At 35.0% G+C, this 24,456-nt stretch overlaps 1 protein-coding gene across 7 annotated transcripts; it reads left to right on the top strand.

Moving 5' to 3' along the window:
* Positions 1-499: 499 nt before the first annotated feature.
* On the top strand, positions 500-24,456 carry LOC18443692 (PITH domain protein (DUF1000)). Of its 7 annotated transcripts, none has more exons than XM_011628562.3 (10): positions 500-786; positions 6,278-6,358; positions 9,490-9,555; positions 10,858-10,907; positions 13,238-13,315; positions 19,325-19,382; positions 19,479-19,528; positions 23,542-23,650; positions 23,753-23,814; positions 24,075-24,456. In XM_011628562.3, exons 1-10 carry the CDS (start codon positions 703-705, stop codon positions 24,112-24,114), a joined length of 678 nt encoding a protein of 225 aa, XP_011626864.1. In that variant the 5' UTR covers positions 500-702; the 3' UTR covers positions 24,115-24,456. The 7 variants fall into 7 exon arrangements, with proteins under 7 accessions (XP_011626864.1, XP_088723509.1, XP_006853936.1 ...); XM_088867383.1 differs by having other exon boundaries at positions 10,858-10,911; XM_006853874.4 differs by lacking the exon at positions 9,490-9,555.

Below are 24,456 nucleotides of genomic sequence, written 5' to 3'. Positions count from 1 at the left end.
ATTATTTTTTTTATATTTTTTGAAGATTCACATATTTTTAATGAACACACGTCTAAATTTTCGAATGATTTGGATTTTGTAAAATAAAAAATAAAATTCAAGCACTACCGGACATCCGTGCTGGTCAGATCGGCCCAGATTGAATCTGGGCCATTGAGCTCATATGTTCATATGAGTTAGTGGGCTAAACCCACATTTTTCCACATATAGACTTCATTTCGTATTTGAATTTTATTTTTATTTTTTAAATTTCAAATAACTATATTCTTCAAAAATAGGATAATATAATAAAAATATTTAAAAAATAATTTGACATAAATAAAATGATTAAAATACCTCTGAAATGTTTCGAACCTATTTTGATCAATTTATTTTTTTGTAAATTATTTTTTAAATATTTTTATTAAATGTGTTTTGATGATAAAAATAAATATTTACAATTTATAAAAAAATATTAAAATTAAAATATAAAAATATGATAATGACCGTCAAATCTTTTAGATTTAAGCGGACCGTGAGGGTCAAACACTTTTTCTTCTCTCTCTACAAAATTTGAGAAACTCCTTTGTTGAACATTAATTGAGAAACTCCTCTTCTCTGATTCACCCTCTGTTTGTGATATAAACCTGTTTATTTACCCACTCATTCTAATCTTCATTGTTATTACTATTGCTTGAAAATTTCACTGCAAAAGGAAGAAGAATGGCATGCCTGCACGACCATAGCTGCGAGGATCACGATTGCGGATCCCAGTGGTCCCTGTACAAGCACATTGACATTCCTAAGGTACCGAAACAACATTTGCCCTCCTCTTTTTCTTCTAATTTCTACTTTGTTTTTACTTTGATTTAACTTTTACATGGGGAATGCCTTCGGGTTTTGGGGTTCTCTTATAATGTGAAAATATACAAGAAATTTCAATATATGTGTGTTCCCTCAACTCATTTGATCGTAACAATATACTATACCTGCATTTTGAATGATAGTTGTTTGGATTCTAGTTTTTTTTTTAGTTAATTCATGTTGCAGGGATTTTGTTTCTTTTTTTTTCTGGAAATTTATTGTCGTTGAGAATTTGTGTTCCAACGTCGCTGTGCCAAATTATTTTTGTAATTTAAGGGTTTCGAGGTATATTGGTTGCTGGAGCAAGGTACCTCCAGTTTGTTCATCACCATCATCGCCATTGTTGTTATTTTTATCACTAATTAATCAATTATGAATAAATTGGTTGTGAATTCAAACTCCAAGACTTAATTAAATAAAGGTCCTTCTGGATTTCATTTTGTGTTCTGTTTATGCTTGTAAATAGCAAATTTACCCACTTGAAAGAGTACATACTAGCGAAATCAGGTAATTGTTTCTCATATAAACTTGATGGACATACATTGTTACTTTTAAATGGTTTGCCGCATTTTCTGAACAGAAGTTAATGTTCAACTACAAGTGAATTCACTTGGATAGGAAAGTATTGAGTTCGAATTGAACTTGGCAGTGATCAGTGGTCTCCAATTGCTGAAGAAGGTGACGCATAAGTTGATACAAGTAGCTCTTTTCACATTTTTGTCAAACCTCAACAAGTAGCTCTTTTCACATTTTTGTCAAACCTCAACAAGTAGCTCTTTTCACATTTTTGTCAAACCTCAACTATGTAATGGAGCAGGTAAACACGGGGACTTGATGGTAGATTCCATTAATTACTAGCATTATAGCATTTTGGGATATGCAGGTCTTGAGGAATTGAACTATGGAGTCAATCTCAGATATTATAAAGAAGATAAGGTTGATATATCAATGATTCAAGAAATAGAGATAAAGTAAGCACATTTCATCCATACCATTAAGACTGGACAAGTTGGTGAACTGGTGAGGGCACCGTCTAGTTAGACCGGTCGAACCATACTGATTCGCTGGTTAGACAGGTCTAAAAGTAGAACATTTCTGAAAAAAGAGAAAAATGACAAACATAGAGAAAAACATCCTTACATTTCTTTAAATATAATAAAGGAGCATGAAACTATGAAATATGAAGTATTTTTTTAGCATTAGGAAGATTAATAGAATGACGAAAAATCTAAGAACGAGATGCCAAAACAATTAAAGTATTTGAAAATTAAATTTGAATACTTGGACCAAAAAAAAAAGAAAAAAATCAATTATTCATGTAACCATGTCAATATCATATCACTATAAATAAAACTGAGTATACTTAAACAAATAGTAACTCTGAAAATATTTCCATACTTGAACATTTTCAATAGACAGGTTTAAGCATCAAACTACCAATAAATGTATTAAAAAAAAAATTTCATAAAAAGAGTTTAAATATCTAAAAATACAAAAAACCTACAACATGTAACAATTATCATAGTCTGGACTTAATAACCTTGGATTTTATAGTCATTAAATATTTTGAGGCAATGTGTTTGGTCAGTGTTTCTAATGATTGCTGTTACAGACATGTGGCATTGACAAAGGTTTCTAGTTTCCTTAGATTGACACTCTAGGCAGGGCTTTTATGAGCAATGGCCATTTATTTTTCCAATTATTTTTGCATAAGAAAGAAGTTTTGTGTATAATTGGACACATTAAGTAGCAATAGTAATAACCTTGTTTTGAAGGTGATGGATTTAATGTTATAAGATATGCATTGTGAGAAACCGGGGAGAATTAGACTGAACTTATGAAACATAGACACGCGTATCTGGGGTTTAAACCATGTGTCGACACCTGATGGACACCGACACGCGTGTCAACACTCTTGGACATGCATACGACACCTCTATTGTCCATTACCGTGTCTCTTTTTTTGGACATGTTTCTTTTTTTAAAAGTGATGTTTCTTTATTTAGACACTCATTCTTCATTGAAGATATTTTTTTTTTTTTGAGAAAGGTGAAGAGTATTTTATTTTAAAAGTAAAAAAAAAAAGTAGTTTAGAATAAAAAATAAAAATATCTTTACTTGTTAATTAGGGTTTCTATAACTCATTGTTATTATAAATAAAAATAAATTTTCTAGGGTTTCTCCATTCCCAACTTGTTTCTTCCTCTTCAAATCGTAGACCACTCTCTTCTTCCCTCATCATGCCCTATGGACCAGTGGTTTCTCTATCGTACTTATACTTGATAGAAATTAATGCTTGTAGTACTTTTTTCTTACAAAGTATAAAACTTGTCCTTGTCTCAACTTTTAATATTAAATTTTATAGCACTCCTTGTGCTTTTTGTTTGTATAGATGTTTTTTTAGTATTTTGTAATATTGTAGAACTTGTCCGCTTATATTTAATATTTTTTAATTGCTTGTCCTTATCTCAAATTTTGATGTTATGAATTTTTCTTGTTATACGTTTGTCTTATACATTGAAATACGTGTCCTTATTTTATTCATTCTATACAAAATTTTAAGTGGGAGGCTTATGTATTTATTTAATGTATAAAAAGCATATAACAAGAAAAAATAAATAAAAAATTGAGATAAGGAGAAGCAATGGATAAGACAAAAGCAGTATAGAATTTTAAGAATATGAAATACAAGAGGATAAGTTCTACAATATTACAAAATACCAGAATATCGTCTATAAAAACAAAAAACCCAAGGAATAGGGTTATAAAATTTAATGTAAAAGTTGAGACAAGGACAAGTTTTATACTTTGTAAGAAAAAAGTACTATAAGCATTAATTTCTATCAAGTATAAGTACGATACTTCCTATGACAAAAGTACAAGCTCTCAAAAATAATCATAAGATATTGCTAGGAAAAGAGAAGGTACAATATAATCCATGCTTTTAATGGCAAAGAAAAAATAAGGAAAAATAAAGAACTTACATGGCACAAGGTAAACGAGAAAGGAACAGAGGAAAGTTGACGAAAGGGAGATAAATATCAAGCGGTCTATAGCTTGGAGAGGGAGAAACCACTGGTCAACAGGGCTTGGAGAGAGAGAAGAGTGGGGTCTATGGTTTGGAGAGCGAGAAACAAGTTGGGAATGGAGAAAACCCTAGAAAGTTTATGGAAACCCTAATTTAGCAAGTAAAGATATTTTTTATTTTTTATTCTAAACTACTTATTTTATTCTAAAATACTTTTTACTTTTAAAATAAAATTCTCTTCAATGAAGAATGGAGTGTCTAAGTAAAGAAACATTACTTTTGAAAAAAGAAACATGTCCAAAAAAAGAGACACGGTTGACACTTAATAGAGGGTTGCATGTGTGTCCAAGAGCGTGGACACATGTGTTGGTGTCCTTCAGGTGTCAATACATGGTCTAACCCCCGGACGCATGTGTCTATGTTTCATAGATGGCTAGAGAAAATCTATTTTCTGGTTTTAGCCAATGTAATTTCCCAGAGGGCCATTACATCAGATTCTTCTCTGGTTAGTGGGGAACCTGTTTCCATTTCATTAGACATCAACCAAATTGTAAGGTGACTTCATACATAAACAAAGCATTCAAAATCTTACTGATTCTTTATGCCTTTTTACCTGTCCAGTAGATTCCTTGTATATTTCAATACAACGGCAGAATTGTGAATAGGGAACTATACTAGCTAACTACTAATTTCTTGTAGAAATTTCCGGGATCAATGGTTGGACCATGCAAAATAGAAAGACTTTTTATTGGGCGGATGACTTGATCAATTTATGTATATATGATGATAGATTTGCTTTGATTGCATGGTGTAAACTCCTTGTTTTCATAAGTAGATATGAATTTGGTTGAACCTCAGCACAATGGTTGGGATGGTCTCATAGTGATGAAATATCTCTCGGAAATTTGGGGGATATCAGAGAATGGAGCTGGTCTTCCTTAGGTAATAAGGGAAAGAAGGCCACCTCATTGAATGATAATGCCTCTCTAGACAAAGGTAGGAAAGCTCAAACATGATGGAAGGGGATAAAATGAGAAGATTACAGTTGACAAGAGAATATCATGACTTGGTTAAGCTAGAGGACATTAGACCTTGTTAATGTCTAGGGTCAAATAGCTAAAAATAATAGGCAGAGCACTAGGTTTTCCTATAAAATTGCCAATACTTGAAGGAACAGCATCAAATCCATAGCATTTTTGTTGTTCATATAAATGTTGTTGTGGAGGCTGATATTTTTAAGGAGGTTATGGGCTTCTCCCTTAGAGTTTGTGCACAACTGAGAAAGATAAAGCTCATAGTTCGATGGCTTTTCCATGAAACTCTTTTAGAATTTCTGACCTCTTGTCAAAGAGGAATTGGTGAAATGTATGATTAATTCTTTGACAGAGGAAGATTGTACCATAAATGCAGAAAATATTGAGGAATGCTGAGCTATAAGCTTAATGGGCTGTGATGCATTCTTTGTTCATTTCCCATCCCAAGCAATCATTATACTCAATAGGCACATCTGGGACAAAGCATTGAATGCACTTGTACATGTGTAAAGAAAGTAGACCTCGTTGTTAAGATGGATACTGAGGAAACCTATGACCATGTGCCTAAGAAATTTCTGGATTACTCGATGCTCTCAATGGGCTTTGGGCTACATGCTGGGGTGTGATTGTGGTATTTGTAACCACGGCTTTCTTCCCTATTTTGATTTGCCTCTCTAGGAAATTCAGAAGTTCTAGAGTGCTCAAAGAAAGAGATTTCCTGCAAGAAAGAGGTTTCCTGCCCTTTATGTTCTTCCTTGTTCGAGAAGCTTTAAGCAGGCTGATAGACTTGGTTACTGGTTTCGGCCCCATCGAGGGATCTAAGCTGAGCCTTGCGATGTGGTTGTCATGCACCCATAATATGCCTCTACTGCACCCGCACCCATAATGAAAGAAGACACTTGGGATCTAGTCAATCGATATATTTCTGAGTATGTAGTGTGTGGCATTGTCTAATAGAGCCCTTATATAAACTTGAATTGGCAATATGGGGTGTGAACCATGCTGTTTTTGGTTCAGACTTGTTTGGAAAGAAATGGTTCTAAACAGCCGTTTGGGTAATATACATATAGGATGCTTTCGAAGTGGAGGGTTATTGCATCTTCTCCAGACTTTAAATACAGTTTGGAAAGGGAATCAGGAAGGGTTGCTAAAGGTGTTACAGATCATCTTTGGACTGTTGTCTGCTGGAGCGACTCTACTTTTCATGCCTGATTCTTGGGAGTTGAGAAATCTTAGATTCTCTTTACAACTTATGAAGAGGATTCTCTTTTAAAGCATAATTATACTTTTCTGAAGTTCTAAACTGTTGTAATTTTGGTGTTTCTTCGCGAAACATAACAATAACCTTTTGGTCTTTTTGGTGCTTTTGAAGGTATCAGCTTTAAATGAGGCTACTGCAGGAAGTGTGAAATCTATTTTTAAAGCTTGGGAGTTACGCTTGGATACTTCTAAGGTAAATTAACTTCTAGCAGGATTGTTGGTAATCCTACTTTTGCAACTTGTTGGATACATCTTGTTTTACCTTCGATAGAAAGTAAACAGTGCTGATTGAGATGATGTTATTCTTTTCTCCATAAGTTGGAAGTATTTTTGTATTTATTTGAAGTTATTATGGATGTGCAAGAATTTCAGTTCACATAATCTGCCGGGTTTTAATTGGGAACATTTTTGCCTATTGATACAATTTCCCCTTTACTTTCCATCAAAGCACATTTCATTTTGTTTTATGGTTTTTGGATTATCCAAAAGTAAGAAATTTTAGGCAATTGCATGGACACAATGGGGATTCTTTTCAACATTCGGATTGGTATATGACAAAATACCATATTTACAAAGGAAAAGAAAGATGAAACACCTCAGAAGTTGTTGACATGTCTGCATATCTGTACAATTCATAAATGAATGTACAACTGGAAAACTTACATAACATAACATAAATGTTGAAAAAGGTATTAAAATTCAGAAAAATCATACAAATAATTTCTTATACTTTTCTATAGTGTGATAGATTTCCTAGGAAGAGTTAATAGGACCCCTTTTCTTCAAAATTTTTAATATTTCCTAAGAACATCTCTAACATAGTTGTTGAAGTATCTAGCCTTTTAGAGAATTATCCTTGGGGTTTGGCATAGGATGTCAGGATTGACAAGTCTTGATCATGATATTGATGCTTTTGCCACATATGAACCATTTGTTCAGAATTGTTTACAAAGTCCAATACAGAACTTCAATTGAAATAATGAGTTCATGAAATAACTTAGTTATATCGTTGAAAGAAATCTAATCGACCGTGAAGCTTTATACAAGATAGTGTTGGGGAGGAATAGGGCGTGTGTTTGATGCAGTGTTTGAAAACTCGCCGAGTCGAGCCGGACTCAGCTGGTTCGACTCGGGAATCGTTTGCTACCGAGCCGGTTCCACGAAAAAACCGGGAATCGCCCGTGTCCAGAGAGAACTGGGCGATTCAACGAAAGAACCGGGCAATTCGACAAAAAAACCTGTATTTTTTGGGTTTACACGTGGCAGCCTCACAGTAGTGACATGTGGCACACGTGGCCACCTCACGAGAGTGACACGTGGTAACTCACCTCACGTTTGCCTCCCTCGCGTTTCTACACGCGCAATGGAGTGTCTATTACACATGACTTTATAGAGAACCAAGCAACGCTTATCCTTCGATGTGGGATAATTTCCATAAAAAATCATTAAAGCAAGATGATTGAATATATATTATTATAGAAGCTAGTAGAATCACATGTGGCGACGTAGCCGTGTTGGTTGACAACACTGATTTTTTTGTGCATGTCTTGAGTTCGAACCCCATAGCGAACACCAAAAAACATTTTGAGTTCGAACCCCTTAGCGCACGCACAACAAATTTTTTTTTTTTTTGAGTTCGAACCCTTTAGCACACAACAAAAAAATTTTTGTTGTAAAAAAAAATAAACAAAGGCAGAAAATACTGTTGTAAAAAAATAGAAAAAATATAAAATAAAAGGCTTTTCAAGACAAAGATAAAAAAGATAATACAACATTTTTTTATTTTTCTTGTAAAAAAATGCAATTTATTGTCAAAAAAATAAACAAGGCAGAAAATACTGTTGTAAAAAAATAGAAAAAATATAAAATAAAAGGCTTTTTAAGATAAAGATAAAAAAGATAATACAATATTTTTTTATTTTTCTTGTAAAAAAAATACAAGTGTAATATAACAAGTATTTCTTGCAAAAAAAATAAAATGTACTTTGGCAGCATCATTTTTTTATTTTTCTTGTAAAAAAAAAAAAAAGTAATACAACAAGCAAAAAAAAATGTAGTACAACATCTTCTTCTTTTGTCAAAAAAAAAACAAAGATAATCAACAAGTATCATATTTTTCTTGTAAAAAAAAATAAAAGATAACACAATAAGTATTTTTTGTGAAAAAAAATAAAAGGTATTTCTTCATACAACCTAGGAATAAATGGTCTAATTATATTTTTTATTTTTATAACATGATGGTCCTTAACATAAATTTAGTAATATTAATTTAAAGATAGGATTCATACAATGAGGCCATTTGAAATCTCTCTCTTTCTACTAACAATCTCTTCCACTAATTTATTCTAGAAACCTAAAAAATTAAAGAAAATTGGTACGCATTCTAATAATTTCTACATTGATAACCAAATCTTGTATTTTATTTATTAATTTTTGTATTATAAATCATGTAGTGTACTATTTTTCTTATAGTTGTCAATAATACATTTTAAATTATATGATATTATAAAATATTTTGGATTTGTTATTATTTATATAATAAAATAATTATAAAATATTGTTGGTATATAATATTATAGTTAGTTAGGTTGTAGTAATTTGGGTTTTTTTAACGGATTAGGGTTTTCCGCCAATTCGAGATTTTAGTGGCAATTTTTCATCGATTTAGTCAATTCTTTATTGTAGTCCATATATGATTATATACTTAATCCACGATAATTTTATGATTTTTTTTGTGTGATGTAAATTTAATGGTCAACATAAGTTCATACAGGGAAAGAACATCTCAATATTCATAAATTGATGAAAACAATGAAAGTTAATAATGTAGTACCCTCATTTCTTATTGGATTCATAAAAAAACAACATTTTATAATGAGTTTTGATAATTTTTTTGAATGTTTTTTAAGGCTTATTCAGAGCGATTCAGCCCGATTCCCGATCCGGATCGTCGGTTCGCCGATCCGGATCGGTTTTTGGGATGCCCGATCCGGGTCACCGATCCGTTTTTTAAACCACTAGTCTGATGTATATTGGAAATCACTCTTGTCAAAGGCAATACGGACTCTAGGAAATCATATTGTAGAGTCTAAGCACTCCTCAACTTGCTAGGGTTCTTGTTCTGATAGAAGGTGATTTCACAAGTAAAGTTGACTGAGTTAATATTGCTGTGCCCTAAATTTACTCATGCAGAGACATGTTTTCCTGAGAAATTTAAAGGATGTTTGTATAGTGAGAGAGCAGTCTTAGCACCTAGGCCATGTTAGCATGTCAAAGGAAATAACCTTGATCATTTTTTATCTCAGTTGATGATATTGTTTGCAGATTGATGCAGTCAATATGTGCTTTTCTGACAAGTTCTCTTTTGATATCAATGGCAACACAGTTTTGGTAATCGTTTTTTTTCACAATATCAATAGGTGAACCTCTTCTATTTCAGGGTTGGATATTGGATTTTTTTTTGCATGTACTAGTATGTCTTCTGATTAATGCAATAGATGCAATTCTCGTCGGCATTGCAATTGCTCCATGATCCCGGTTGATATTCCATTTTGATTAATACAGCTTTCTCATCCACAACGTAGGGTCCCTTGGAGATTATTTAGACAAGTTTGGCGATCCTCTTGGTTGGAGTGATGGCAGTAATCCTCATTATTCTTGTGGTTACTTATCATCAAAGTTGAATTTTAAATCCAAGGAAGTTTCTATGACTGTATATATGTCCTAGAGGAAGACACTGATACATAGATTCTGTTCCTTTCTTGTGTTATGCACCTACACTTTGTCCTATGGCACAATTTATATCTGAGCAAGGCTACATGTCCTGTGGCAACAATGTGTTGCAGCAAAGCTTGCCAGGTTTGCATGGCTAAGAATAGAGATCTGAGCAAAGGTACCATGCATTTGTGCCTTTAGGTTTATCTTAGTCTTTACCCAACTCCTAATGGTTTAAATGATTCTCATGGAAGTTAAATGGAGTGTTTTGATATTGTAGCCACTGGGGGCCGAGCAGCCATTGCCTCTTTTGAGCACTCACAGTTTTTCACTGTTGATATCTCAATAGTGACAAATTATGCATGAGCTTTTATGCAATAGTTAAAGCTTCCTATCAAAATGAATGCTTTTATAGTTATTTTCACTGCTTTGAGTGCTTGACACTCCATTGATAAACCCCTAGGACCTTGGTCATGCATTCTGATGTTCCACTGATAAACCCCCCAACACCTTGGTCGATTTAAGTTCGAGCCATGCATCTTATACTATGTTCGGGGACCCATATTGATATCATACTTGATTGGAATGTCTTTGCATTTCTGACAAAAATTTGGGATGGTTTATTTGATGGTCAAAGGATTTTCTATGAAAACCTTTTGTTTTAAAAATATTTTGTGATGCCTTTTACATAGTGACTTGATCCATATGCTGTACACATTTAAGGAGGGTACTCCTTTTCTCTTCTAAAGTGGGTAAAAATAATAATATAAATTTAGAAATCACATGGTATTGTGTTTTAAATTTGATCTTTATTTTCTTCCTAAGTTTGTTATGCTTTGTATGATCCCAATCTTATTGCAGGGTTTTCTCGTATATATTAATTTAGAAATGATATCATACTGTGTTTTAAACTTCTTACTTTTCTGTTTATTCCTTCCTGAAGTAAATTATGATTATATGATCATACTATTGTTACAGGGTTTTCTGGAAAGCAATGAGGGTGACCCTGAGTTGCTTATTTTCATCCCGTAAGTACGTCTTTGCTCCATTTTGATATAGTAGAATGTGCACGAGTGTTGTATAATTTTAGAAGCTGATATCATATTATGAAGATAGTAGTTGATTTGGGTAAATCAGAGATCAATGTTGTATCTAGAGTTACATAATTTTGGTGCCATTAAAAGTTTGGTGTGTACTAATATATGGATTCATGTTATCTTGATTATGGAAGTAGCTCTTTGTAAAGCTTAATCACTCCCTGGTATTCCTGGTGTTTTACTTATGGATCCTGTACGTTTTATCACGTTCTTTGAAAATCGTTTGGGCCCTCTTTATGTGGAATCTGGGTAACACTTCTACTCTCGGAGTTATTTAGTGATTGGTTACATTTCTGACTAGATGTATTGATTGTGTTTCACCTGTTGATAAGCTGGGTGACTGTCACCATTTCCCTTTCCATTTCTTGTATTGCTTGCACAATGTTTCTTCCATGACTCTTTAGTTTTGCTTTCATTGGTATTGTGCAAGAACAGTGAACATTTTAAGTTGCTGTGGGATCTAAATCCTCTAGTGCTTGTTATCCTCTTGTATTTCTCATAGGCCAATCAAACTACGCATGTCATGTAGAATTTAAAATCGGTGGTTTCTTTTGTTAACTTAGAATATCATAGATCTTGGCATATGGACTAAATTTTTGTTTCTCTTTTGTGTTTCGTCTCCTTTCGTGGAAACACAAACTATAAGATGTTCTCTAATGATCGAGGTTTGATATTTTGTTGGATCCTTCTTCTAGTTAGGACCATGATTGAATCCAAATATTGTAATCATGGGTGCTTCTTTTAATAGTAGATTGTGTGGTTTTAGGGGTTTGCTAGGAAGTTAACTCGTGCTGGTTGTAAAATCACTTGCCACTCATTGGTGGAAGGGGTATGATGTCGATTGCTATGTTTTCCATTGGAGGTTTAATATATGTTCTAGCTTGGGAGAAGCATTTGGCAAACTTGGAGGGAGCATTTTGTCTATTGTACTCTTGTCATATATGTGTCTGATTGATATGAACGCATTGTATTCAACACGTTTTCTCAAAAATGTTTTGTGGGACTGTTTTGTTGGACATGATCCTTAACAATAATATGGACATGTTGATGACCTTATACATGGGATGCATGTATTTGTCTACAAATATGGAACTTCATCTCAGAGTGGTGAGCGAGAAAGGCATCAGGGAGGTTGAATCCTTATTGAAGAACAACCTACAAAATTAATACATTATATATATTTAACAAAAAAGGATAAATGAGGCAAAAAGTTGGGAAAGATGTATTTGTCAACAAAATTAATGCATTATGTATATTTAACAAAAAAAGGATAAATGAGGCAAAAAGTTGGGAAAGACATGTTTAAACTTCTACGTGCATTTTATCCACACATAAAAAAAAGAAAAAAGAAGAAAAGAAACTTGCATGTCAAAAATTTGGAACACAATTTTCTTAAGCTTTGATTTGAATACTCAAGTTCTAGAAACATGTCTCTAGAAATTGGACACGTGTCTACGAACATTGGGATATGTGTATGTCCCGCTTGTCTGATACAAATAAAACACATCTAGTGACACCCCTAGGGTGTCTCAATGGGCTTATCTATGTGTTGAGAAATCCATGTCATTTTTTGTCATCTCATACCTCTATAAGTCAGTCTCAATGGAATACATATCTTGTCTTCTCCAAAACCTTTATGAATCATTCTCATTGTTTCTATCAAAATCATGCAGGTTCTCGAAATGGACAGCAGCTAAATATAAAATACTAATCCAACTAGGAAGGAAACCAACTAGAAAGGAAACCATTTCTTTTTTAACAGGCGACGTCTATAAACCAAATACAGAAAGGAAAACAATCTACAATCAGAAAGTCTAAACCAATTTCAGTATTATGAGGAAACTTCAAATTCAAAATTGTACAAACCAAATACCAAAACCTTCATAATATTCATTTCTTCAAAATGCGAAGCCCTTTATGCATTCACTTGCTCCTTAATCTGAGGGTATATTCTTTTGATGTTTACTTTACTACTTTTAAGTATCTTAACATACTACATGGAAAGGCATATTGTTGTCATTCACCAGCTCAATTGCTTACAAATCATATCTTCCTCCTTATTTGTGTTACTGTGGTCTTGTAATAAATCTTCCTCATGGATGATTATTTTTCATTTACATTTTTCTGTGTTTCTAAGCTAATACCAACTTCATTTGAATATTGATTCTTAATCTTTTTGACTTCTAATAGTTGGGAACTTTCATATGGGAAAATGCTTACTCACTCAAATAGTTTTATTATTTTTCCTTTTCTTTTGGTAGATTTACATGTGATGTTAAGATAAAGAGCATATCAGTTGTTGGTGGTGCTGATGGAAAGAGTCCTTCAAAAATGCGAGCGTAAGTTTTTGTTACATAGGTTTCATGTGCTTTTTTGATGAGATTGGTTGCATACATTTGCTGTTTAGTACGACTTTTTCTGTCATAAGGATTGGATAGATAGTGATGTAGATAGATAGATAGACAAATGTGTATGTCAAAGACTCACTGAAATTCCTTTGTATAGGTTTGGACTTCAATATGGGACCAAGCACAAACAGTTTATGCAAATGGCAATGTTACTTCTGTAAATTCAATAGTTTTACATGACAATTGTATTTTGCTTGCTATTCTTGTCTTGCTCAAACTGATTAAAAATGCCTGATTCCTGATACACAATAAACAATATATATGCTCAAGAAAGAGTTCTACAGATTTTAGCTCTGATTAGTGGTAAGGTGCCTACTTAAACTATATGGGTCTCTTCCTGTCACTTTTATGGAGTTTTATACTCATTACTTGCAGATTAACTTATTTGGCATGGGCTTCTGGTTGTTCTCATAGTTATTTCTGAATCCATATAAGTATTTTTTTCTTAATTGTTTCCTAAGTTCTCATTATTCTGGGAGCAATTCCTTCATCCTCATTTTCTCAACTTTGTGCCTTCTGTGGCCTCTGTCGAAATAATTGTTTTACCTCTCCTACAACTTCGATGAGCCATTGTTGGAGTGATGCAGGCACTATTGATAATTGTCCTCGCAGTTGGCTTGCTAATCAGTCCTTGACAAGCAAATGTCCGTTCTTTTTGTCTGTCTATCATTTGTTATCTTGCATCTACAAATCTATGGTGCATGTAAGTAGCTTGGATGCAATGTTGTGCTCACCCTCCCCCCCTCTTTCCTCCTTTTTTTGATTTTTCTTCTAACTCTGACCTGTCCTCTTTCTTCTCTCCCCCCTCTCTTTTTCTCTCTGACCTGTCCTCTTTCTTCTCTCCCCCCTCTCTTTTTCTCTCTGACCTGTCCTCTTTCTTCTCTCCCCCCTCTCTTTTTCTCTCTTCTTCTAACTCTAACCTCTCCTCTTCCCTCTCAGTCTTCTCTCCCAGTTACCCCACCTTAGTTCTTCTCCTTTCCTTCCTGTCTCTCTGGCTTAACCCTCTTCTGTCTCTTCTCATAATTCTCTTCACACTCTCCACTCCCCACACTATCTGCCAACAATACAAATACTCAAGCACCCATTATGTTGCTTCCATCTACTACTTATTTAACACGAGTTTAGATCATCCAACATGTGGGGCTGCCATATACTAATTATTTGGTAGACTTTCTTTTATTTATTCTTGGGAATTTTTGTACAGAGCTCCCAGCTTGTGGACTGCCGGAGACTTTCCACTCATGAGGAAATTGGAAATTGTAAACTATCTCCATTACTGATATATTGAGAACAGTTGCAAAAAAAAAAAATACACATTCAACTCCTCACCTTTTCCTATATCTCTCCTGATTCTCAGATCCTGAAATCCACAATGCTACTAATGAGAGAGACTGGTGAGGAAATGAAGGCATATGGAGAACATTTGATAAAAAAAAAAAAAACTAGGGAGAAATCCACAAAGCCCAACTTTGGGAGCTAGGATAGTTGGACCATAAGCAAGACAAATATTCCTGGGAGAACATAGATGATGGAAAAGATCTTGGTTCAATGGTTTACCTGTCATATGGTCACTAGTTCCAGAATCAATAATCCAGACCATCGTGGGGGTAACGAGAAGAGAAAGTGAGTTACTTGCTACACTTGAGATGGGAATTGAGATGCATTGTTGTGTTCAAGTCTCCCAAGGGTTGAAGAATCATTAAACTAAAGTGGGAACAATAGTATGGGCAGTAGCTGTACGAGCAGTGGAAGGTTGACCATATAAAGATCAGCGGTTGTTCTTGTGTTGGCCATCCTTCTTGCGGTAATGCAGCGAAGATTTTTCTTTATTTTGACATTTCTCTTGGTTGGGATGCCCCTGAGCTATGCCTTCTTACATGGTTTACCTTTGAAATGGTGTTTTTGTATATTGCTGCTAGAGCAGGGTGCTCAACTGCAGTTGTTGGGTGGCTCATAACTTCCCTTCTCTTCTGGAATAGAAAAAGATTATTGGTCACGCAAGAGGAAGGAAGTTTGTCTTGAGCTAACTCAGCTGAGTTTTAAATTCTGAATTAAGGTACGCGAGTAGCTTATCAATCCGACAATCATGTACTTGTCTTCTATGCTTTTTAAGCCGAGCTGCACAATCTCTCTGAGGCACGTCATAGTATCTCATTTCTGCACATATCCCTTTCAGCACACCAAAATGTGCTGAAAGTTGACTGTGTGCTTTGTCAGATGAAGTTGGAATACCCATGCACTATTATATTTTTGAGAGAATTCATCTTGAAGGGCATCCCATACTTCTATGTTGTTCTTAGAAACAACATATTTTCATTTATATCAGGTTCCATGGAGTCAAGTATCGATGACTTGATTATTCCATCATTAGCTAGGGACCCTTGATGTCTTTTCTATATGACCCATTTTATATCACCCTAACAAACCAATTTGCACCAACTGTGCCTATAAAATGCCCACAAGATGGTATGAGCGGCTTGGACTAAAGTGTTTGTATAAAAATATTACCGTTGAGGTCAAGAAAGATTTCTAAAAACAGGTCTGCCAGCGAAACTATATGTAATTTTCTTCACAAAGAAAATTCCAAAATTCATGGAACTTCAATTGTAGATGCATAAGTCTTGGGCAAAATTATTGGTGCCTACCTTGAATCCGGATTTGGCTCGGTACATGTGTATCAATCTGCAAAACAGTTAATGTGTAAGTAGAGAAGCAATAAAAATTTAAAAGAACCACAATACGTCATATTCTTTTGATCCCAAACTTCTTGAGGGTACTAGAACGGTCAAAATGAACCAGCTCCACTACTTGGTGAACTTGATTAAGCATTAGACAAGTCGTAGTTTTCAAACACATAAAAACAGAGTGAAAACCATTGTTTCCTTCCAAACACTTTTGCTTTAAACCCTCTCAATTGATATGTTAAAAAACTCAAATGAATGTGCAGATGAAAGCCCTCAACAAATTAAAGGTTTAAATGTGTTTGAGCTGGTGATGTTTGTGGTGATGACATCAATGCTAGATTCTGATGGAAAGATTTGGCAACTCGATATGTATTTAAGGAAATGGAAGCTAGGACACACAAGGTCACTGACCCTATTCCATGTTAAACAGATTATTTGATTAGAAAAAGCCGAGTTGGCCTACACAGCAATGTTGAAGGAAAGTGAAGAATGGAGTATTCTTACAGCACCAATTCATATATTTTATATTTGTACATGAACAAAAACTGCCCTAGGCTTTTTTACATGTACAATTAAGTCCTTATATGAGTTGTACTGCATAAATATAGCCTAAGCATTGCAGGATAGGATGTATAAAGGATAAATATGCTGTTATGGATCACATCTATCTGCAGACATTGACCAAGTGAAAGTCCAAAAGTTTTAGGGTTGTAAATGGGTTGGGTTGGGTCAAGTAGATTCTGACCTGGACTCGACCCTATGGGATCTAAGTGAGACCCAGACCCAACGTAGGACAGGTCAAATCCATTCGGGGCCGGGTCCGGTTCATGACATAAAAAATATATAAGATTGTTGTGTTATATATAAAATATGTTGTGTACTTTTTTTAATATATAAGGTACATACAGTTTTTGCATACTCTATGTACATATACCTAGTCAGTTGAAGTCAGGTCAACCCAAAGGCAGACCTGACCTGATCTAATATGGAATGGGGTTGTGTCCAGGTAAAGTGGAACTGGACCCTACCCATAGGGTCCATGCCTTGGTCTAAATGTGGACCGGAGTTGGGTGAGCTCATTGGGTTGATTTGACCCGTTTCCCACCCATAACAGGTACACAACAAATCTTTACACCTTCAAAAGGTTGTTCACTGCTGTCTCTTCAGCAAGGCCCAATGTGCATGATCTAAACTTTAGAAGTCTTTCTGAGTCCACAACTTGGCTTGAAACCCTTTTACTTATGTAAAAGTTAAGCATGGCTGATCTTGGGTGCAATGAGGCGCTGGCCAGATGGTTTCATCAATTAATATATGACCAATTCCCAGGGTGCCTGAAGGGGTTATGTTTATGTTCAAAGAGTTTCACAAAGGGGGGTCATTTACTGAGGCATGAACTTGACATTCATTGCTTTTATACCGAAGATAGAATGGGTGCTGAACTCCTTAGACTTTGGACCATTAGCATGAACAGTTCCTCAAATAATCGCAGAAGTGCTGGCCTTTTGCTGAGGTCCATACTTTGAAGTCATCTCTGATCTCAAGGGTGTTCATCAAAGGCCAGGAGGGCTGAGATGGAGTGCTCATTGTTTGCAAAACGTCTCCATGCAAGACACCAATCCAACTGACCGGTGTTAATCCTTAAGCTGGACCTTAAAGAGGCATAGAACCTTATAAATTTGAGGATCCTAGGTCAAACCATGGATTAGATGGCTTCGGCCAAAGCTGGAGATGGTTGATGTTGGGCTTATAATAATTACTTTTTCTTTTAAGTGTCATGGATATATTAGGTTTCTTGTCCTGAGAGAGAGAGAGAGAGAGAGAGAGAGAGAGAGAGAGAGAGAGAGAGAGAGAGAGAGAGAGAGAGAGAGAGAGAGAGAGAGAGAGACTGTCATTGCAAAATCTGTTTGGGATTTGAAAATGTCATAAAATAGGCTATAGGGGTTTAGGAAATAGCTTTATTGAAAATCTAATGCTGCTAGATACTTTTCTAATGTGGGTCTCCTAGGAAATGATACATCAAATTAGGGTGTACTGAGAAATTTTCCCTTAAAAAAATTGAATTATTTTAAAATTATTTCTTGCTTATGTTTAGTTGTTAAAGTGTTAACAAACGGAATTTGTGTACTAAAGAGATAAATCTTGTTTGTTATACAAAAAAAAAAAAACAACTCAACTCGTTCAATCCGGAGATATCCGGCAGTTCAAATGGGTCCTGATTTGACTCAGCCATACTGGCCGTGCCATAAGGCAGGTTAAGGAACGATTTGACCTGGTTTGAAACCTAGCCTGGTAGACCTGGCAAGTACGGTTCAACCAGGTCAAGTTTGTGATCTATGTAAATGGAAAATTCATATATATGTAGAAAATCCATATATATGTATTTCTATTTCTATTTCTATTTGTATATTTTTAAGAATATTGTTGCCAGTTTTCATGTTTGTTTTGGTTGTTCCTGTGATATACCTTGAGTTATCTGTATTTTTTTTGTTTGAATCTTTTCCACGGGAACATGGTGAATTGGGCTTTCACTTTTATGATTCATGGATTGTATTGGAGTCTGAATTCTGGGAGTTCCTTTAACGAGTCAAGAGTACAGTCGAGATATGGTCCATTGTGGAGTTTAACTAAGTAGAGTTTCCGAAAATTTCTGATCATCTATTTTGCGAAACTGAGTATTGCTTTTAAGGTTGTGCTTGCTGTTGTGGCCACTTTTAGATATTTATATTTTTGATAAGCACTCTCTGGCTGTCCTTAAGGTGCTTCTTTTTGGGCATTCTTTTGGTGACATATATATTTGAGCCGCATCACATATGTTGCACATTTTATTAATTGTATTAATGAACTTTGCAAAAGATGATAGGAGGAGCATCATGTTCTTCTGGTCTCCTGCTCGGTATCTGAGAAAAGCCTTTGAAATCTCAAAGCTGTATCATTGTGATTGATGATTTTTCCTGTTAGATTTGTACCATACTAGAAGTGTTTCTGGATGTAATTCTTCCATGTGCATATTACATTGGTTTAAATGCTTTTGGCTGATAAATAGGTGTATTTTGTCTTCGTATGTTGTTTGAATTATTGAATTTTCTGTTGCTCATGCATATTCCATTGGATTAAATTAATTCTTTTACATTCAGTGTTGTCCAGAGGAGATTATTCTGTTATTTGAAGCACTTTAGTTTATCATCTCTTTGCGACTGCTCTTCCAACAGTCCATTTTTTTAAAAACAATTATTATAATCCTAATATATGTGTTTAGGTTCATCAATCGGGATAATATAGATTTTTCAGATGCTCAAGATATGACTCCACTTCAGGTTACATCACTCACTCACTTACCAGTCCCATGGTAGTTATGAATTTAGTTTTCTTTTTTGACATGTTCCTTAAAGTTCTTGTTGTTGATGTTGAAGGAGTGGGAATTGGCGGAAAATTTGCAAGGGATGTTGGAGTACCAGACCAGGTAACCAAAAATCCTTTTGAAATTATCATACTGCTAACAATTGTTGATATTACTGGTGAGAATCACTATATTCTGATTATGCTACATTTTTTTCTTTTTTGATTTGCAAAATGTTATTCATGTCTTTTCTATCTCTGATATCTCATGACAAAGAATCGACAATTTACTAAGACAAATTCTTGGTGGTATGGAGTCCACCATATTGTAGAGAGTTATTTTACTCATGATGCTCATGAATCCACCATTGAATCCACTAAGTTAAAGATTTCCTACCTGAGGTTGTTTTGAGGTTATGTAGTTTCTTCATATAATAAGTCTTGATCTGGAGGAACAAGCTTTATCTGACTTTGATATTTGGACTTACAGAAGTCTTTCTTTGGCGTCATATACTTAAGAAAACTAATCACTCTTTTGGCTAATAGAATATAAAGAGTGCCGAATTTCAAATCAAAACTATTTCAAGATTTTTGAGAAAACGAAAATAAGATATCTGTTTCTACCAATGAATCTCCATTCACCGTAAGAAGTTTAATATGACCAAGTAGCAGTGTAGCACTACCTCTGCTTCTACACAAATTGATGGGTACTACTGGCATGTGATAATGAGGATTTGGCATCAGAAGAGGTCATTAATTGTATTAAAGTCTTTTTCCATGATCCGTTCCCAACTACCTATGGACATGATCTTTGCATTCAAGTGCCTTTTTACTTGAAGCTTTTAGATTTTGTATGTCACTTTTTGTCCTAAGAGCAGGAAATAGTTTCTTACCTCCCGATAGGTTTCCTTTATCGTCTTCACCATCGCCATTAGAGTCTTTTCCCAACTATTTGGGGTCGGCTATACGAATCTTGGTCCACCATTCTACTCTGTCAAGGACCATACCCTCAGTAATGCCGTAAGTCTACTATATTTTCTCACTACTTCCAACCATGTCCTTTTGGGCCTACACATTGCCCTTTTTGAGCCTTTCAAAAAGTCAACCTTAAATATGGAAGTTCTATAATCCTACTCGTGGTTTTCTGTCTTCAGCTCCTTAATTGGAACTATCTCCCACTGATCATTGATTTAATGTGTTAAAATATTGCACCTGAAAGTTTTGCGGCAGTGTGGAACTCCTGGATGCCTTGTAAAGTGTTTACATTGGGGAAGCTTTCTTTGATATGCCAGGACTTGAACCTAATGATGTGTTTTTTTAGAAGTTTTGTGTGATGCATGGTCCCCAGCCACGTCTTTTTGAGTTGACTTAATATATTCTAAATAAGACTTAGCCAAGTCTAGTGAAAATATAAAAATGAATAGCAAAGACTCAAGTGTGTTCTAGGATAAACTCCAAGGCTTGCGAGGTTGCTGAATCGAGTCGAAGCAGTTGAGTTTTAAGTCAACAGGTGTCGAAATATTGATTGTAACTAGTGGCCCAAACATCGCCTTATGGAAGAAAACTGTATCATTGTAAGACATTGCTTGTGAAACAATCATCTTCCCTAATGTATGCTTGGGTGACTTTTGTGGAACACAATTTCTGCTATAGACATGCCGACAGATTATTTTTTGAGCCATTAAACTCAGCAAGGTTAGAAAAGTGATTGTGAATCTAGCAGAGCCCAATCTTGCCAACTCATTTGTAGGAACTTCCCAGGAATGAGTGGACCAGCCTTTGGCTAAAAAGAAAATATGCAAGTGTTTTAGCACCTCTGCCATCTGTATCTCCTCGAGCATGAGGTCTATGAAGTGCAACATTCCTTGTAATACGCGTGAGGTTTTTCTTATTCTGATAGATGCTTTTTCTGGATTTTATAAAAAGTTACAACTAATATCTACTTTTTCTATTTTTCAATGGTTGAATATATGTGCTGATGTACCCCTGCTCCAGATTGATTTGTTTATTGTTAGTGGGCAAATTTTTCGGAATGAGGATCACAATATGAAATCACTCCAATGTAGTGTTTGGTAAGACACAATTAGCTCTACATATACCAAAAATTTTCTTCTGAACTTCCATGAAGTTTGGAGTGTTGAACCAAAGATTTAGTTCTGAGTCTCTCTTGGGAAATAAAATTCTCCCCTATCTTGAGAAATTCCCAATTTTTGTTTAGAATGCGATATTTCTAGGGAAATAGAAGTTTGAGGTATTTATCACCTCGGGAGGGTACAACCACCATCGCCACCTTTTCGCCTGAGGGGCCCTTATAAGAGAGTGAAACTCTAAGCTGATTCTGTGTTTGGGTCTTAACAGCCTTATCATACAAGCTTTACCTGTCACTTACACGGCTGCTCATTAATGCATTCGTTGTACCTAACTATCGAATTTGAGAAGAGTTAGCGGTATGCACCACAATGCCCTTGTATAAGAACAGACCTATAAGGTCGTTGGTGATCAGAACATGAACTGAAAGCTTTTATTGTTTAGAATAATGTTAAGAGTTGACCTTATGAATCTAGACTAAGGTGGGGGTCGGTCTTGAGATGTAGTTCTGCGATTGTCAACACCTTGATTGTCAAGCCGAAGCCTGAATACTGCGGTATCTTTCGAGCACTTGAATGATTCTGGAGAAAAAACTTTGTGCTTATATTTGCTTATCTGGAATGCTACCGATGTTTGACACCTGATTTACTACAAGATTTCTGGGATGGCTGGATGACCTTCACTCTTACGACTATTCTTGCAGTAACATTGGTGATGTTGAAGCATTGTTGTATGGATATCGAGAACGAGTAGATAATGAAATCAACCTTATGAGAGGGCTGAGTTTTCATTCAAGAAATATTATATTTTTTACTGATATCTTTATGCGCTGATTGGAGTTGTTTCAGGATGTACGTCAAGCTTGTACAGCTAATTTAAGATTTGTGGGGCCTTTGCTTCCTGCCAGATCGTGTGCGAAGATCATTGGGATTGTCTACTTTGTTAAATGCTAAACCATGTTGCAGGGTACTAGACAATGTGGCCACTGGAGAAAGTGTGCCTATTTGATGGAGGGAAAAGTTATACTTATTTTTAATTTATATTCAATATTAAAGGATGTATATTTTCGTTTTAGTTTTAGGATTGTATTTTTTTCTTGGGATTTTAGGGTTTTTTTGTATTTTCTCTATTTACTATTCATGATATTGTTCACACATTACTGTTCACAGAGGTATTTTGAAATTTTAGTATTGTTTAGGGGTATTTTAGAGTTTTAAATGTTTATTTGGATCTCAAGTTTAATTAGAGTTTCATAGGCTTATAAAAGGTTGGATGTCATATTTTGTAACGGATATGTTATGGGAATGAATTTTATTTTATGAAACTTCATTTGGCTTGATTTGCAGTGATGCTTTTTATCCATTATTGCTGATTTTACTTGTTTAAGGTTCAGGAAAAGGGTCGATTCAATTTGTCACCTTTCTTTCCTGTGTCACTATTGTACCTCATGTTCATAATATGTCGTTGCTGTTGTGCAAGAATGATGTAATGTTACAATGATTGCTCTTCTCCTAAATTTCTTAGTTCTCTTATTATTTTGGATCACTGCATTTTCTTTTCAATTTGTTTTTTCTTTCTTTTGACAATTATATTGCGGTAGAAAGATGCATCATGGGTTGCACTTTGAGGGCACAAGTCTAACGCCTTGTGACTTAACCTACCCCTACCCATACGCATTTCCTATCCCTGTGCTGTAAACCATGATCTGTAGAAGTTGGCATACTAAACTTCTAGTCTGCAATTATGGTCACATTTATAAATTATGTATAGATTACACTATGGCACTTTGTAACAGTGGATTCATAATCAACACAAGCATTTTTTTTGTGTAGTTTGAAACTGTGATCGATGTAGAATAGCTATTTACAAAATAAAGTTTGGGCATTATGTTTTACTGGCTTTCATGAGATTCATGAGATAAATTTCTACAGCTTGAACCAAATGTGATGCTTTTGTTGTCTGAAATGTTTCAGATGTTACAACAGTATATTGTACTCTGTGAAGGATGAAAGAAGATTTCTGAAATTGAATTTGTTGATTAATTTCCAGGTACTCTCGATTCCAAAGTGTGGGTAGCCTCACACTGCATTTTCCTGATAATTTTGGAGGTGATTCCACTCAAATATATTACATTGGCTTACGTGGTGAAGCTACACAGGTGAGACGTGGTTCGTGACATTGATGTATAATTTGGTTTTCATGTACAGCTTTTTCCTTTTTCTCTTTCACCGATTGTACGTGCTTGAATGTCTTCTAACAGTTGAAGAGGGATGTTGTTGCAACCATTGTTTATGAAGTTATGCCAAATCCATCTGATCACAAGTGAGTCTTCTATTATAATGCAATCTTTAGAGACCTTATCTTATTCTCTTCTATAGACTCTAGTAATAATATTGAGTAGTTACCTTTCTTACGAGGTGCCATTCATCCATGGAACATGGGATGCAGGCTAAACTAGATGAGATCAAATGTCTTAGAAGACATCGTTAGGAGTTTATCAGGAGGTCTCGAGTTGTATAGCTGAAATACAAAGAGAAAATTGAAGATTTTTCAAAGAACTCTGTTTTCACTTTTATGTGCAGGACCCCAACTGACCATGGAGGTGGCATGTCTGAGGTGTAAATCTTCACTGTGGGTGACCAGCCAATTGCTTGAAATTGACTTCAAACCTCAAGACTCCTGGCAACTGTTAAAAATTCCCTTTCAATTTTGTTCCCTTACCATTCAGTAGTGCAACTTTAAGATTTGAATCATTTTCTGTAATATCAGCCTGTTTGTAGATGAGCTTTTAATTTGCTTAAAATGGATCATAACTAGATTGAAGTAACAGATATGGGCATGTTTGCTTTGGAAGTTTCTACTCATATAAGAAACCTGCCCACTGTCAAGTATAGTGTTTATTCAAGGTTAGATGTCTATGTTTACAGTTTGGAGGTACCCAAATTCAATTTATGGTTGGTCCCA

This window comes from Amborella trichopoda, chromosome 5 (genome assembly GCF_054954075.1).
Source record: "Amborella trichopoda isolate Santa Cruz 75 chromosome 5, AtrichopodaSantaCruz75HAP2 v2.0, whole genome shotgun sequence".
Lineage (NCBI taxonomy): Eukaryota > Viridiplantae > Streptophyta > Magnoliopsida > Amborellales > Amborellaceae > Amborella > Amborella trichopoda.
This window is presented reverse-complemented; position numbering and strand designations above follow the sequence as displayed.

Bases quoted from the DNA above. Each gene is read 5' to 3' on its own strand.
- LOC18443692 (XM_011628562.3), top strand. From the start codon at position 703: ATGGCATGCCTGCACGACCATAGCTGCGAGGATCACGATTGCGGATCC. The intron at 10,908-13,237 runs GTAAGTACGTCT...TTCTTTTGGTAG, and splicing joins GAGTTGCTTATTTTCATCCC to ATTTACATGTGATGTTAAGA. The intron at 23,815-24,074 runs GTGAGTCTTCTA...TTTTATGTGCAG, and splicing joins CCAAATCCATCTGATCACAA to GACCCCAACTGACCATGGAG.